Source organism: Aquarana catesbeiana, linkage group LG05, assembly GCF_042186555.1.
Source record: "Aquarana catesbeiana isolate 2022-GZ linkage group LG05, ASM4218655v1, whole genome shotgun sequence".
Taxonomy (NCBI): Eukaryota; Metazoa; Chordata; class Amphibia; order Anura; family Ranidae; genus Aquarana; species Aquarana catesbeiana.
Window position 1 is genome coordinate 585,473,833 of NC_133328.1, and position 16,634 is coordinate 585,490,466.

General features: G+C 41.2%; 1 protein-coding gene across 3 annotated transcripts in view; it reads left to right on the top strand.

The window, feature by feature from the left end:
- Positions 1-16,634, top strand: part of ZFPM2 (zinc finger protein, FOG family member 2) — a 575,810-nt gene that overhangs the window by 101,416 nt on the left and 457,760 nt on the right. For 2 of the 3 annotated variants that reach the window (XM_073632142.1, XM_073632140.1), the window contains exon 2: positions 7,244-7,402. In XM_073632142.1, coding sequence (XP_073488243.1) covers positions 7,244-7,402 — 159 coding nt within the window. Of the gene's footprint in view, positions 1-7,243; positions 7,403-16,634 lie in introns of those variants that run through there. The other variant, XM_073632141.1, reaches the window with a different exon arrangement.

The following is a 16,634-nucleotide window of genomic DNA, read 5'->3' on the forward strand; positions in this document are numbered from 1 at the left end:
AGTGTAATTTCACCTTGTTTCTGGTAATTAAAAAAAAAAAAAGCCTGCAATTTGAAATATGTGGATCCAATACAACAAAAAACTACAATCCTGCATGTTTTCTGAAGAATCTCAAAGCACGTCTATGGACAACAATTTTTTTTGTTAGTTTTATGAAAATTAAATTAAATCTAAACTCAATTACAATTAATAAAATCTAATGTGAGCTTTAAAGTGATACTAAAGCTTGTTTTTTTTTTAAATAACAAACATGTCATACTTACCTCCACTGTGCAGCTCGTCTTGCACAGAGTGGCCCCGAATATCCTCTTCTGGGGGCCCTCGGCGGATCTCGTGCCTCCTCCCCGCATTAGGTAACCCCCTAGGAGAAGCGCGCTTGCGGGCGCTCTCCCGAGTCCTTCATTCGGCGTCCATAGAAGCCGAATGTATGACGCGGCCCCCATTGGATTTGATTGACAGCAGTGGGAGCCAATGGCTGCGCTGCTTTCAATCTATCCAATCAAAGCCGGGACTCCGTGGAGAGAAGGACGGCGCATCCCCGCTGAAGAAGATGAAGGGGCTCAGGTAAGTAAAACGGGGGGGGGGGCAGGGGGCCGGTGACTGCCAGGTGTTTTTTCACCTTAATGCATAGGATGCATTAAGGTGAAAAAACACGACCTTTACAACCCCTTTAATATTTTATTGTGATTTCAAAAGTTGTCTGAATTTTTAAGTCTACTATTTTTTATCTAAATAATACCTTGTGGTTTTGCCATGAAAGTCCGGGTTCAGGCACTTCCTGATATAGAGTGACAACTATTTCCTAATTGTGCACCTGGTTGTTACCCTGTCACTTGTAATGGTAACTACAAGTGTCCTTGCTGACACACCTTCTGGCATGGTCTGTCAGGAAGCTGGTTGAGCGCAATGATGTGCGGCCCACCCTGGAGCAAGTGCATGTAGACAGGAAGTAGCTGGAAGACCCAGAGGAGCTCAGCAGCATTGGGATGCAAGAGAGATTAAAAAAAAAGGAGAACCATATTTTTTTGAATTAAAAGATTTGTTTGTGATACAAATGTGTGAAGTGCAAGTGATTTAGCAAACTAATCATCATTTAGATTTAGATTTATTTAAAAAAAAAGTTTACATCTACCTTAATATCAATCTGATATTATCTAGCAATTTCCAGTCATTCACAATCAGGTAATTTAAAGCTGTGTTTCTTAACTCTCTATTTGCTACTTTGTTACTCTTTATATGGTACTCTGTGCAACTGTATTATGACACAAGGAGGGTAATTACTAAAACTGGTGCACACAGAATTTGGAGCAATTGTGCATAGTAACCAATCAGCTTCTATGTTGTATTTCAAAGCTTAAATAAACAAGCTGAAGTTAGAAGCTGATTGGTTGCTATGCACAGCTGCACCAGATTCTATGTGCACCATTTTAATAAATCTCTCCCAGTGTGTATTCTAAGTACCCCTTCTCATGTGTTGCCTAAGGCCAAGTTCACACATGCTGCGGCCGCGTCTCACAGCAGGGGTTCCGGTGCGTCCTTGTTCACCGATTTAGGGGCAAATCAGGTCCGAATTTCTGCCTGAACTTGCACCTAATTAGGAGCAAAAGACGCACAGGACCCTTTCCAAATGCGGATCGCGGCCGCCCCGGAGGTGTGTGAATCGGCTCCATTGAGAGCCGGTCACTCTCTCATATCATACGAACTGGATGCGAGGAATTGGGTGCGAGGAAATCCGCATCCAGTTCGCATAAGTGTGAACCCAGCCTTATACCAGATACCCTGTAATGCTGGAATATTTCCCACCCAAACTGCTTAATATATATATTTAAAAAACGATCCATGGTTCAGTAACTAGGGTACTTCAACAGACCTGGTTTATGCATATGATTTGTCAGTTAATAGATTTTTCAGTTTTTTTAATTATTGCTTTAAAATACTCCCTCAAATTAGTATCCCTGGGGCATATGCCCTGTTGGTTGATAGCAGACATAAAACAAAGCTTAATTAAGCTTACCTTCAATCAGTCGCTGTCTTCAGAGGAAACTAGACAGAGGTAGACAGAGAAATATAATGCTTACAATTGAAAATAGATTTTTAATTTTTTTTCTAAGTAGTTAATATATTTAATAAAAGTACAGATATCTGTGATGTACATTAAAAATCTCTAGAGAACAGATTACGATGGGTAGTGTCTTGAAAACTGTATTTTGATTGGCTGTCATTGGTTACTGCATACTATGGTGCATTATTTTGTGTTGATTAATAAACTCATACTGCTAAAAAAGACCGGTTGGTGATTAATCATTATGGTTTCCATTTGCAGGTAGTTGAAATGTTGGTGTTCACATTTAAAGTAAAAAAAAAAAAAAATGAAATGAACAAGTTCAGCTTACATTAAAGCACTAATAATACATGAACAAATGACGGTAGTGAAGTAGCTAGTGCAAAAGGACTACATTGATGACACCACGAGTTAAATCCACATAGTGTTCCCCTCTCCTTGTTGTGATTACATTCGCTGCAACATCTTCTCCTTGTGAAATGGGAAGTTTAATTGATTACCTTTTCAATGTACCAACTTGGTGTCACCCAGTCACCCAGTATTCTTCTATGCATCTATAGTCAGAGCACCTTCTTCCTTTCTATATCTAATCTAAGTGCCCTGTTTATAATGCCAGTAGTGTGGCCTTACTACTATTTTATAAAAAAAAAAGCCCCCTATAGTTATAAATCCCAAGAATGTGTTTTAAAATGTGAAAGTAAGTGGCACACTATTCCTCTAGATGGGGAAATGAAAAGAAAAGAGAGGAAATCCCACCCGCATGACCTCTCTGTTACATTAGGTAGAGAGACCTCCATCCTATCACAGGCTCTACACCGCACCATAGATGGGGCATAAAATGCAGGCCGCATTGTACATTGTCATATAAGATAGTGATATCCCATCTCTATGGTTAAAGACATTGTCATATAAGATAGTGATATCCCATCTCTATGGTTAAAGACATTGTCATAAAAGATAGTGCTATCCCATCTCTATGGTTAAAGACATTGTCATATAAGATAGTGATATCCCATCTCTATGGTTAAAGAGAAACTTCAGTCCCCATAATGCTGGCCCAGCACCCCCTCACCAGCACTGCCATAGTTGATAGTCCAGCACATTCGCAAATGTTCTGAAGGGCTCTGCACAGCCTTTAGGACCTGGCAGGTCATGTGCCAAGTTTTCCTGTGCATGTGCAGCAACTAGCTATTCAAGACCTCCATAACTATGTGCATCTTCATGCATGCGCATGGAAAACCCACACAAGCGCAGATGTGCCTAAGGTCTCAGCCGGGTCCCAATGGCCGGGCAGGGCTGTTCAGGATATCCAGCGCAACATCTTTCTAAGGCAAGAAAGGGGAAGTGCTGCAGTGCAGCATAAAAAAGTCAAAAGCACTTGCTTGAGCCTTGTGGCGTTATGGGTGTGCATCCAGTTTTTTTTGCTAGTATACGGGCTCCAAGACTGGCACCCAATTGTTTTTGCTGCAGTGAAAGTTTAGAACTGTGGCTCTCATTTCAGTTTCTGATATCGCTCTCCACCTCAATTGATCATCAATTTTTGTTTACAAACAAAATTACAGTACGGTGTATGTTTTTTTTCATGGTAGATGCATGAATCTTAACCTCCCTGGCGGTATGATGATTTCAGATTTTTAATGCTCAAAGCGGTACAATTGTTTTGCATGGAAATTTGGCGTTCTATATTGTAGGCCTGTAATTCTTAGGAATAACTCACTTAAATCTGTCCAAACAAGAGTCTAGTAGACATCCTGGGTATTATAAAGTTTGAAACACAAAATCATAAATTATAAAATAATAAATAACTATAAATAATTATAACAAATACTAATATAATAATAATAAAAATTATTCAATAATGTAATCAAATCAAAAACACTGAAATTTGCTCAGTTGCAGAATTGTCGCTGTCATTACTTTCAGTGTTTTATGACGAATTTCCCCACAAATCACTATCGCTCAATTCTGTAAGTGATTCTAATTTATTATCGTTGTTTTCTAGCTGGTCTAAAACAGTTTTTGATGTAAAGGGACACTTTTTGGTTGCTATGGACAATCTCAAGTTTCCAGGCAGAAAGAACAGCATATATAATATAAAACTGCATGCAGGACACTGGACAAAGCACAAGGGACAAAAGGGACGTTAAATGATTTGATACAGTAATGTAATCTGTAAGATTTCAGTGTACTGTATGTATTGTGTGTTTTTCACTTTTTCAATTTGGCGCCGTTCTCCGTCCTCTGTGACAGATCCGGCGGAGACATGGCTCTCACACAGCGGGGAGACATTGCAGGATCCTGGGGACAAGGTAAGTAACTTTACCTGGATCCTGCGATGCGACCCCGAGTGTGGCTCGGGGTTACTGCATTTGGTAGTGAAAATTCACCCCGAGCCACACTCAGGAATACCGCCAGGGAGGTTAAGTAAGGTGAATGTATAAAACTTACAATTATTTATTATCCCTCACAGAGGTCACAGTATTCCCTCCGACAATGCCCTTATTGCTTTTCTGTCCAGAAGGTTGGCGTTATATTTATTCAGTCATCATCCATCATCCCTTTACTTTCTGAGACTGCGATACAACGTTACAATGTTGCAGTCTGATCAGTGCGGAATAGGAGACCAAGGAAATGCTTCCTCCTGCCTGCAGCAGACTGATAACATCATTTCAGCCTCAGGATGGCTTTTTAATTCTAAAGGTGGATTTTTATTTAAGTTAAAACTGTTTGTTGTATGTTGTGACATGTCGGGAACTTATTTATGTGTACAGGCAGTCCCCGAGTTACGAACAGGTTAGGGACTGCCGGTTTGCTCTTAAGTCGGATATGTTCGTAAGTCGGAAGCGCATGCGTAAGAACGGCAGAGACGTCGTTTTCCGATGTTCTGTCAAGTAGCCGCGCATGCGCAGATGTCGTTTTCCGATGTTATCAGATGTTTTCCGATGTTTTCCGAAGTGCCCGGCGTCGAAAAGTGGCCGCGCATGCACAGAACATCACGCCACCTCCCGTTCATAAGTAGGAGTCATTCACAAGTCAGAGGTTCATAACTTGGGGACTTACTGTACTTGTAACGAATTAAAAGGTCCATTTTAGGTGCCATCCAAATAATTGGCTGCACACCAAAAATTTTCAACTCCATCCAAGCCACATGGATTGGTGCGCTGCCATTGCAATAACCCTTGGCTGGAAATCAATGTCTTCGATGTGTGGTCCAGTTATTTGATTTGTGGATTGTAGTGGAGAAAGACTCCAGGGCCCTGGCACCTGGCTGATTGCAGATAATTGAGAAGAATAAAGGCAGGCCAGTGAACCTGAATATTTTACAATGTTTACATGTTTTATTAGGGTGCTTTCTGGTCTTTAATCTGTATTAAAGTTCCCCTCCCAGCAATCTTTTATCTTTGAATAATTTGTAATCCTAATTTTCCAACCAGTGTCATGTATTGCCCCCACCCATCTATACATCGGTACTTTTTGTACCTTTTAATTAGCCAAAATCACCTTGTGTGATAACAAGCCACTAAAAATGCTGAAGGACCCTATTATCTGCCCTTTTTGTATGGACTTCTATTTACTAACCCCATGTTGGTTTCTATGGACTTATAATTGGAGATTGATAAACCTCCTTATATACATCATAGGTGTGTAGTCTTATGAGATTGGTTGTGCGCCTCATACTTGTGTTTGCCTTTAGTAAATCAACCCCAATGTGCAAGGACAGATTGGAATGACAGGACAATGATCATCATAAGCCTCCAGGTGGCCTGAATTATCGTACAAATGATGTAAAAATTAAAATAAACCTTTGCTGAGAGAAACATAGTGCTCCTAGTGCTCCTATTACAAGTCTCAGCACAGGTTTTCTTTATTACTTAAGTGGTAAGCAGTGAGATTGGCATAGTACTAACAAGCTCCATTTTCATAGTCATACCTTAATTCCCATTACAGCAGCTGTGCAGGGAGTCTGCATTATACACAAGACCTTAGAGCCTGTGTAATCACTCTCCTAAAACCCACTGCCGCTGTCTATATCCACCCATTGAGATGAATAAGAAGATGCTTGCATGTCCTTATGCGCTGGGGGTTGTATAAGGCACCCATACACTAAGGGGTGTATGCTCCGAACACACACTATCTGCTGTATGGCCGTGTGTATGAAGCCTACAACTGTGCAGTCCAATAGACACCAGAGTTGGACCCAGTGCCTTAGTAATCAGCATTTGGTTTTTCATAGCTCCTTTTTTCCTTAATAATTAAGTCTTTGTGAGAACAGTTGTGATGAGGGGTGTGGCTGTTACTCAGCTCTACCAACACAGAGCACTGCAGTGTGACAGAAGGAAGCAGCTTTTTCACAGAGACAAAAAAGTATTTTAAAACATTTCCAAGCAAAAATTAGTCACAAAAATGTGACATACATAATGGAGGCTCAGCTGATGAGAGGGCTTCCCTTACTCCTCTTGTTCAGTACCCCCCTGGAGTTGGTAAAGCAGGACACGGAGAGGCATGGTGCCTGCGGTAGGTCCTAACCAGATGACATTCTGGATACTGCTGAGATGCTGTGGTGGTGACACAGAACTATAAAGGGAAAAAAGGTACAAAACTTCAATTGGGTTTTAATATTGATTTCTATTAGATTAAAGGAGAAATACCTACAATGCATGCTATCTGTCTGCTTCCCTATCTAATTATATTTCTAAAGTTTGTCTTACATTATGATAAATGCTACTGATATATACATGCAGGGCTTTTTTTCAGGGGGAACTTGGTGGAACTCAGTTCCACCACCTCTGGCTCAGACCCTTTGGTGCCTGCTCACCACAATCACTTGTAAACACAGAAGTCTGGTTTCTGTGTTTACAAGTGACAGCTCTGCACCCCCATGAACTCTGCACTCTGTATGTAATGCAATCCTGATATTTAATGCCCCTTTAAGACCCTTCTACTGTTTGTGAAATATGACCACACCCACTATTTGATGTGATTTGGAGGGTGTGTGTGGGGGGAGTGGTTTTGGGGGGTCGTGATTGAGTTCCAGCACCTATTGTTTGAGAAAAAAAGCCCTGTATACATGTATTGTATTTGGAGTTTGTTATATTTTATTTGAGATTTGTTGTCCGTTAAAATGGTGACATTGCTAATCTTGCACTTTGTGGCTCTGAACTGTATAAACTGTGTTTTTAGGTCCACTGGAGGATGCTATAGAGGATGAAGAGGAAGACTGTTTGTCTGAGGAGAATGACATTGCCTCTAAAGAAGATTTTCCTCTAGAAGAAAGTTTTACTTCGGAGTTTGAGCCGGAGAATATGACCTGTGAAGATGTGGAATATTTCTGCAATAAAGGTAGTTTTTTCCGACTTGTGACACATCATTAGTGCATTTAGCTCTTGCTTTAAAGTGTATCTCCATCCAAAATGTTTCAGCTTTGGATAGTTTGGACAAGGGTTGTAACCTCTGTTACATTTTTAGTTTTCTGTGTCTCTGTTGAGGTGTTCTCCACTCTCTTCCTTCTTCTGTGTCCTCTGCCATTGGGACAGGACGTTGGCAGAGTCGTCCCAGTGGTGGCTCAGACAACTGTGAGAACTTGACTGAGGTTCTTCCACTTTCACTTTCTAATGAAAAACATTTTTATTTTTGTCTAAGTCCCTGGTGGACAACTTTCCCGTCATTTTCCTTTTCAGCATCCGATTGACAAAAAAAAAAAAAGAAAAGAAAATTAGTTTTGGCTCACTTTCTATTTTAAAGATAGTATACCCACCTCTGTGCTGGCCCATGTTTCTTACAGTCCCTCCGTAAATTTTTTCAGGATTGGACACTCCAAGGAATGTTGGATAACTGTGTCCTTCAGGGTTGTGTTCCTGCTTTGGTTCCTTCCCCTAACCCTTATAGAGTTGCCACTTCATCCCTTTAAACCCGAACACATATGAAATACACAGGTTCTGAGGCTAATTGAATGCAGATAAGGCACCAAGTGAGTTTAATTACCACCTTAATTAGCCACAGAACCTGTGTAATTAATATGTGTTCGGTTTTAAAGGGATGAGGCGGCAACCCTAAACCCTTATGTCAGTACAGGACTTAGCAGTGATGTAGGGGTTGGAAAAACTCAGCAGATGACACAGGCAACTGACACTTCTGAAAGTGTCAACTGACAGAGAGACTGATGCACTGAGGTAAGGTAGCAAAGGTAGAGGAAATGCAGTCATACTAATTCTTCTATTGAAGGAAACTGATTCGTTTAGAGACTTGTAGGGTATCTTTAAAGGATAAGTTCATCTTTAGTAACATGTATATGTTACACCAGAATTTAGCCCCCCCCCCCCCCCCCCATGGCATCAGGCGGGGAATCTTCTCCATGCACCCGCTGTCACAATTTAAAAACCATATAGCTGCCTCGTTCATTCACAGAGTTCTGTGAATGAATGAACTACAAGTCCTGTCTGCCACTGCAGCATACGGCTCATATTTCTCAATGAACTGTGAGGGCACTGATGAGCGCTCTCATAGTTGACATCTCATACAGCTTTCAAACATAAAGCCTCTACAGAAGTATGGGCAGAAAGCTGTAGGCAGTCTTTGCAGTAGCCTGCCATTGCACCCGTGATTTGCTGATCATGAGTGCAATGCTCTGTAGGCAACTAGAAAAAAAATAATTGCACTTTTTTTTACTATCTTTTTAAAATATGTGCATATAATATTTTTTTAAAGGTGAGCTTATCCTTTGAAGCCTAACTCCAGGCAAATAGCTAAATACACAGATAAAACACATATAAGGGAGCTTTTTTTAACCTTCTAGACATTTGTCCATCTAGTCCTGAAATTTACACAGCCCTTTCTGGCAGGAAATGAGTTCTGTTTATTTTCTGATGCAATTCAGTAACACTTACAGGTCTTGTCCCACTCCCAATCTATGACTGGGTTATGAAAGGAGAAGCAGCAGAATGATTAGCTCATCTCACTGGCACGCTGCTCTCTCCTCCTATCAGCACGTGATTGGCTCCCTGTTTCTCCCCACTCCTTTGAGGTCTTGGGACTGCAAGATTCTGATACCAGGCCTGATTCAGCTACTGGGGATGATGTACTAAAACTGGAGAGTGGAAAATCTGGTGCAGCTCTGCATCGAAATCAGCTTTCAGGTTCTTTTGCTAAAGCTTAACCACTTGCCACACTGTGCAGGATCACGTATATATATGTGATCCTGCATTTCTGGGTTTCGAGAGCTCGCCCCCGGAGGCTCGCCCTCCGCTGTGATTTCGCACAGCAGGAGCAGATCAGCGGGTCCCGCAGACCCGATGTTTGCCCGCTGATCGTTCAGGACACAAACAGAAGAGCGATCTGCCTATATAAACAAGGGAGATCGCCGTTCTGTCAGTAAGAAGGCATTGACCCTGTGTTCCTGCAAAGCAGGGACACAGATCTATGCCTTCCCCTAGTACAAGCACCTCCCCACTACAGTAAAACACCAGTTAACCCTTTGATTGCCCCTGATGTTAACCCCTTCCCAGCCAGTGTCATTAGTACAGTGACAGTGCATATTTTTAGCACTGATCACTGGATTAGTATCAAATAAAAAAACAGCGCAAACAATTATTGGGTATAAGAAAATGCAAGATGTACACTATAGGTTGATCACAACACCTCCAATGAATATAGGAAAATAAAATTAGTGCAGCGCAATAAAACAAGGTAAGTCCATAAACAAATATAATGGGACTAATAAATACCAGAGTGGAAGATGAAGACACCTCGTGGGAAGAAAAATTCCAATCCACTGAATGTTCTGAGTGATAGGCCCTCCACCAGCAAGTCAATATTCTTACCAGATATGGTGGACCTCTGAGCTAACAGAAGGTCAAATACACTTGTATCCACAGAGGGATAGAGATGATTCACCAGCACAGCAATGGAACCAGATCATCCAGGACGAGTATGTAGATTAAATAAACACAATCGAAGTGCTCTCCGTGAAGTTCATTTATTAAGATAATCCACAAAATAAAACTCTTGAAGCAATGGCATAAAATAGCGCTACATATAGCAATCGTAAAGCTAGTATAAAAAAAAGCAGAATGCCAGAGATGGCAGCGGGTGACGTCCGCAAGATAGCTCCTCCCCCCGTACGCGTTACGTCCAACAGGACTTCATCTTTTTCTAGTTTTCTATACTGTATTAGCATCACTGGTCCGCAAAAAACTGTCAAAAGTGTCAGTTAGTGTCCAATTTGTCCACCGCAATATCGCAGTCCCAGTATAAGTCGCTGATCGCCTCCATTATTAGTAAAACATTTTTTTTAATAAAAATTCCATAAATATATCCCATAGTTTGTAGACGCTATAACTTTTGCGCAAACCAATCAAACCAATCAATATACAATCAATATACACCGATTGGGATTTTTTTTTTTTTTTTACCAAAAATATGTAGCAGACTACATATTGGCCTAAATTTATGAAGACATTTGATTTTTTACATTTTTTTATTTTATTGGATATGTTTCATAGCAAAAAGTAAAAAATATTGTTTTTTTTTTTCTAAATTTTCAGTCTTTTTTTGTTTAAAGCGCAAAAAATAAAAACCGCAGATGATCAAATACCACCAAAAGAAAGTTCTATTTGTGGGAAAAAAAGGACATACATTTTATTTGGATACAGTGTTGCACAATCGTGCAATTGTCAGTTAATATAACGCAGTGCCGTATCGCAAAAATGGCCTGGTTGTGAAGGGGGGTAAATCTTCCAGAGCAGAAGTGGTTAATTAAACAAGCTCAAGTTGGAAGCTGATTGGCTACCATGCACAAATGCACTAGATTCTGCACTCTCCAGGTTTAGCAAATCAACCCCATGGATTGCATTCATAAATACAAATTAGTGTGTATTATTGAATACAGAGCTTGTGTGTCTTTATGTTTTATTTTTTGTGTGGAGTTACATACTGGAAGTGTGTGAGAACAATGACACGCACACATACAGAGTATGCATCATACAAGCCACCAGTGACTCTTCTGCTTTAACTCATCTGTTTCTCTAATCACAACATAAATGTGTCATAAAGGATTCTAAGCTGAGCAACCAGAGCCGAGCTTGTTTACAGCATTAGATAAATGTGTTTATACAAAATATTAAATGATATCTCACTTAATGATGCAGAGATCCTTATGTTTTGTTATGCCCTAGAGTATGATACTATGAAAAGTTTAAACTGATTTGCATGGCAACCTGAACATCCTGACATCACAGTATGGTTATTATTATTATTTAAGGTACTTTTATAGCGCCGTCAATTTACGCAGTGCTTTACATATACATTGTACATTCACATCAGTCCCTGCCCTCAAGGAGCTTACAATCTAAGGTCCCCTAACTCACATTCATATACTAGGGCCAATTTTAGACAGAAGCCAATTAACCTACCAGCATTTCTGGGAGGAAACCGGAGTAGCCGGAGGAAACCCACGCATGCACAGGGAGAACATGCAAACTCCAGGCAGGTAGTGTCGTGGTTGGTGGTAAAACTGATATAAAGTTGGTACAGAATTAATCATGCCTTTGCTTGTTATTGTCATTTTCACAACATTGCAAAAATGTTTAATAATCCAATAACCGCAACAATAAAGGTGGTTCTATGCAAAGTGTATTAGTGAAAATACTGGTAATATCCAGGTTTAGGCTGGGTTCACTCTATTATGAATTGGATGCCGGTCCCCCCCCCCCATCGAATTCGCATGTCAGGAGATTGTGATCGGCTCTCAATGGAGTCGGTTCACACAGCTCCAGGATGGCTGGACAGCGAATTAAACAGGAGTCCTGTGCGTCTTCTGGTCCTTTTCAGGTCCAAATTCAGCCAAAAATTCAGACCAAAATTGGACCTGAAATGGTAAACAGGGACGCACCGGACCCCCGCAGTGAGCCGTCCCAGCTGGGAGAACACACAGTGAGTATTATTGCTAGCGGCTATAGTCGCTGGCAATAATCACATGAAAAATCCAACATGCTTGTTGTACCCAAGCTGGTTGATTGATCAACTTGAGTACAATCAACCTGCCCATACATAGTTCGAAAGTCAGACGGTCCCTGTTGAACCGGCTGAGATTTGAACCGTCTATGTCTGGCTTAAGAAAATATCTTTTGTCTGGAGTTGTGCCTTAACCACTTTAGCCCCGGAAGGTTTTAACCACTTCCTGACCGGGCCATTTTTTTGCGATTCGGCACTGCGTCGCTTTAACTGTCAATTGCACGGTCGTGCGACGCTGTATCAAATAAAATTGACGTCCTTTTTTTTCCCACAAATAGAGCTTTCTTATTGTGGTATTTAATCATCTCTGTGATTTTGAAAAAAAAGAACCCCAATATTTTTTACTTTCTGCTATAAAATGAATTTATTCATAAATTTAGGACTATTGTATCCTTCTACATATTTTTGGTAAAAAAACCCACAATATGCGTATATTTATTGGTTTGCGCAAAAGTTATCGTGTCTACAATATAGGGGATAGATTTAAGTATTTTTTTTTTTTAATTAGTAATGGCGGCGGTGATCAGTGATTTTTAGCAGGACTGGGACATTGCTGTGGACAAATCTGACCCCAAGTGACAATTTTTTGGGACCAGTGTTACTAATACAGGGATCAGTGCTAAAAAAAAAAGGCACTGATCCCTGTATAAATTACACTGGCAGGGAAGAGGTTAACACTAGTGGTGATCAAGGGGTTAAGTGTGTCCTAGGGAGGTGCTTCCTAACTGAATGGGGGACAGATGCACTGGAGGAAAGTTGAAATCGTGTTTAAGCTTAGCTGAAACACTAGATCTCGCTTTCCCTCACTGACAGATTAGCGGTGTGCCTTGTTTACATCGGCCCCCCACTGATCCGTGTCTCCACTGAACAATCGACGAGTCGCGGCGGCCACCGCGGCCTCCAGACCTGCTCCCACTGTGTCCAATAACAACGGGAGCGGCGCAGCCCCAAAACCGCGTGCACAACACTGCGTACAGGTACATGATTTTGTGCAGCCTTGCTGCCCTGCCGCTCTTTTTTTTTTTTTTTTACAGTTCTGTCTTCTATGGGACAAAGTACATGCAGTAATATGTATCTTGTTGTTTTCTAAGACTAGTTATGAGGTCCCCCCTCCCCTGCTGTAGCCAACCAGACAACAGCAAGGAAGGAGATGGCTAATGGATAATGGCAGCTTGTCTGGCCTCTGAGCACTTTCCACAGACAAGCAACAGCAAGGACAATGCAGAGGCTGACAAACCCCCACCCCCACTGCATTCCTCTTGCCGTTGCTAGTCTATGGAAACTCTCAGAGCAGAGATAAGCTGCCATTATTAAACAGCCGCCTCCTTCCTAGCCAATGTAGAATCAGCTGGAGGGGAGGGCAGGTTGGACCTTACAATTATACTAAGAAAACACTTATGCCGCGTACACACGGTCGGACTTTTCGTCTACAAAAGTCCAACGGACGCCGACGGACTAAAGCTGGCTGGTAATCCGATCGTGTGTGGGCTTCTCCGGACTTTCAGCAGACTTTTTCAGACTCAAATCCGACGGACTTTAGATTTGAAACATGCTTCAAATCTTTACGTCGTAACTACGACGGACCCCGAAATCCGCTCGTCTGTGTGCTAGTCCGACGGACAAAAACCCATGCTAGGGCAGCTATTGGCTACTGGCTATGAACTTCCTTATTTTAGTCCGGTGTACGTCATCACGTACAAATCCGTCGGACTTTTGTGTGGTCGTGTGTAGGCAAGTCCGTTCGTTAGAAAGTCTGCTGCAAGTCCGCCGAAAGTCCGCCGGAAGTCTGTCGGACAGGCTGTCGGACTTTTGTAGACGAAAAGTCCGACCGTGTGTACGCGGCATTACTGTAGCAACATGGGACCAATTGCTACATGTATGTTGTCCCATAGGAGACAGAACAGCAACAAGGTTCATAATGTATCTTTTTTAAATGCTAAGACATTATTTTAGCTTTTGGGTCAAGAATTAAAGAGGAACTGAACTCTGAAAGTTGTGCCCCAAAAAGGCAGACAAATGGTAAAGGTCACTATTATTGCATGTAGTCTATAGACACAAGTCCATTTACATCTGCCTATCCATAGAGCTTCATTGAGCTTCCAATCAGGTCCACCTGAAAAACTGACAGGTGGACATGATTGGAAAGCCTGTGTGAAAAGGCCCTTACAGACTCTTTAGAGCATAGTGACAGCTAGGGAACTGTTGAATTCAGTTGTTTTTGGTACTGTAAAGCCATTAGACATAATACATTAGTCGTTTATTTTTTCGTTCAACCAGTGGGTAGAATGAAAACAAAAATGACCTGATCCCCCATCCACACACTTGAGATAGGGGAATCCTTTCCACTAAGTCATTGTATTCTAACAATGGGGCCTTCCCTACCCTCAGAATACACTGATCAATGCCAATTTCCCAATGATTGGGAAAAACCTGACAGGCTGGTTAACTGAACTGAACGACTTCTGTACAACAAGCCTGCTCATACATCAGTTGAAATTTGGCCAGTCTCTGCTGGGCCCGTCAAATTTCGATCAATGTATAACATGCTAAGGTATTTTTTCACACTGAAAAAATACCTTAGCTGAGCTGATAACACTGAAACCAAACACCAAAAAAATAAAAACAATAGAGGAAAACTGAGAGGTCTCAAAAATGTTAACTTGTCAACTGTTAGATGCATGAAAATCTCAGTAAACGTGTTTTTTTTTTTTCTTAAAAGGGTGTGATGCTTTATGGTCATTTAGTGGAGTTCTTTTTAAACAGAGAGACATGAATAGCTGGAAAGGGGCACCATCTACTGATATTAGAAAACACCAAGCAAGTTTTTTTGTAAGTTAATGCTATTAGTAAGGGTGCTTAAATAAATAAATAAAAGGACGTACTTAGAGGAAAAACCAATTTGACATTGTAGTTTACCTTGCTGCAGGAGATGTTTGTGCAAATCGCCTATAAGCTTATTGACCTGAGTCTTTGACTCCTGGTTATGTCTAGAATGAGGACACTGATAGATCACTGATAGAGCTGATTGAACAGCCCCTGTGCGACTGGCTGGTGGACCCGTCCTGCTGGCTGGAAATTATCTCCTCTACCCGGCTTTGTCATTTTCTCGGTCCAATATACCAACCTGTTCTTTAAGCTCACATCTCCTAACATGCTCTGTGTTCATATTTTTTTAGATTTAAAGCAACCCTGCCCTTTGATCATTCAGTGCAAAGTAAGGGGCATGCTTTGGATTAGAAAGTTAATGCCCAACTCCAGCCAAAAAATCTTTTTACATATTTTTGAAAGAGTGTGGAGGAGTTACAATTTTGGCAGGTTTTTATCTCTGGTTGTGACCCCATTGGGGAGATTTTCCTTTGCTTCCTGTGCTGGACACCCTTACAAGATATGAGAGGTGGGGTTGTCACCAGGAGACGAAAGGATAAGCAGCAATAAGGACATTTTCAGACGTCGTTACCTTTCCCAGCTCTACAAGACATGGGTTTTTATCTGTGTCTGTTTTTGGAGTCGTGTCCTTTCTTGCCAAAAAGTTGTTGGGCTTTAAGGAGGACATGTTATCCATTTGCTGTCACTCTGATCTGGTCATCCTCCGGAGCTGAAATGGAGGTATAATCTTACCCAGCTACCTCACAATGCATTGTTCCGTTCCTGAGCAGCCAATTACTGGATCCGAGCACTGTTTCAAGGGGCTGCACAGAGGATCCTTAGCCCTGTGTGGGCTCAGTACCAGAGTTGGGTTGGATATGAATTTAATTTAGCAGGGGACTTCATCGGGCAGACTGGGAAGCAAGGAATTGCATGAAATGGATTGCCGCAATGCACACCTGAAACTGTAAAATACATTTGCTTTACATGTATATAGATTTATGTATGTATTTAGCTCTTTGGTTGGAGTTGGCTTTTAATACTGGTACTGTAATTGTGGTTTTTTTTTGCATAAGTCAACTTCTATTTTATGTTTACTGAAACTTTAGACATCTATAGCTCCTGTACACAAGGCTTAGGAAGAATAATTAGGCTTGGATCTTGCAATGGGGGAGATTCACTAAAACTGGAGCATTCAGAATCTGGTGCAGCTGTGCATGGTAGCCAATCAGCTTCTAACTTCAGCTTTTTCAATTAAGCAATACAACCTAGAAGCTGATTGGTTTCTATTCAGAGCTGTACCAAAGTTTGCACTCTCCAGTTTTAGTAAATCCCTCCGAATGTGTTGTACAGCTTTTTAAAAGAAAACTATAGCTATTCCATGTACAAAGAAAATCGTACCTAAACATTTAAAAAAATGAAGGCACAAATAAAAATAACACTAAGATGGTACCAGACCCCAGATAAAATCTCGAGATATAGTCCCCAACTATCCAATAGATGTTAGAGAAACTGTGGTCTGCAAGGGGACATACTACACGTCCTCTAGAGTTGCCCTATACTCTCAACATACTGGACTGCTGTATTTACCATTATATTTGATATTACTCAACAACAGGTCCCTTTGAACCCAGCAGTAGCAATACTATCCCTAGGCATAGAACTCCTACCACCTAACCTACAACATACAATTACCCAC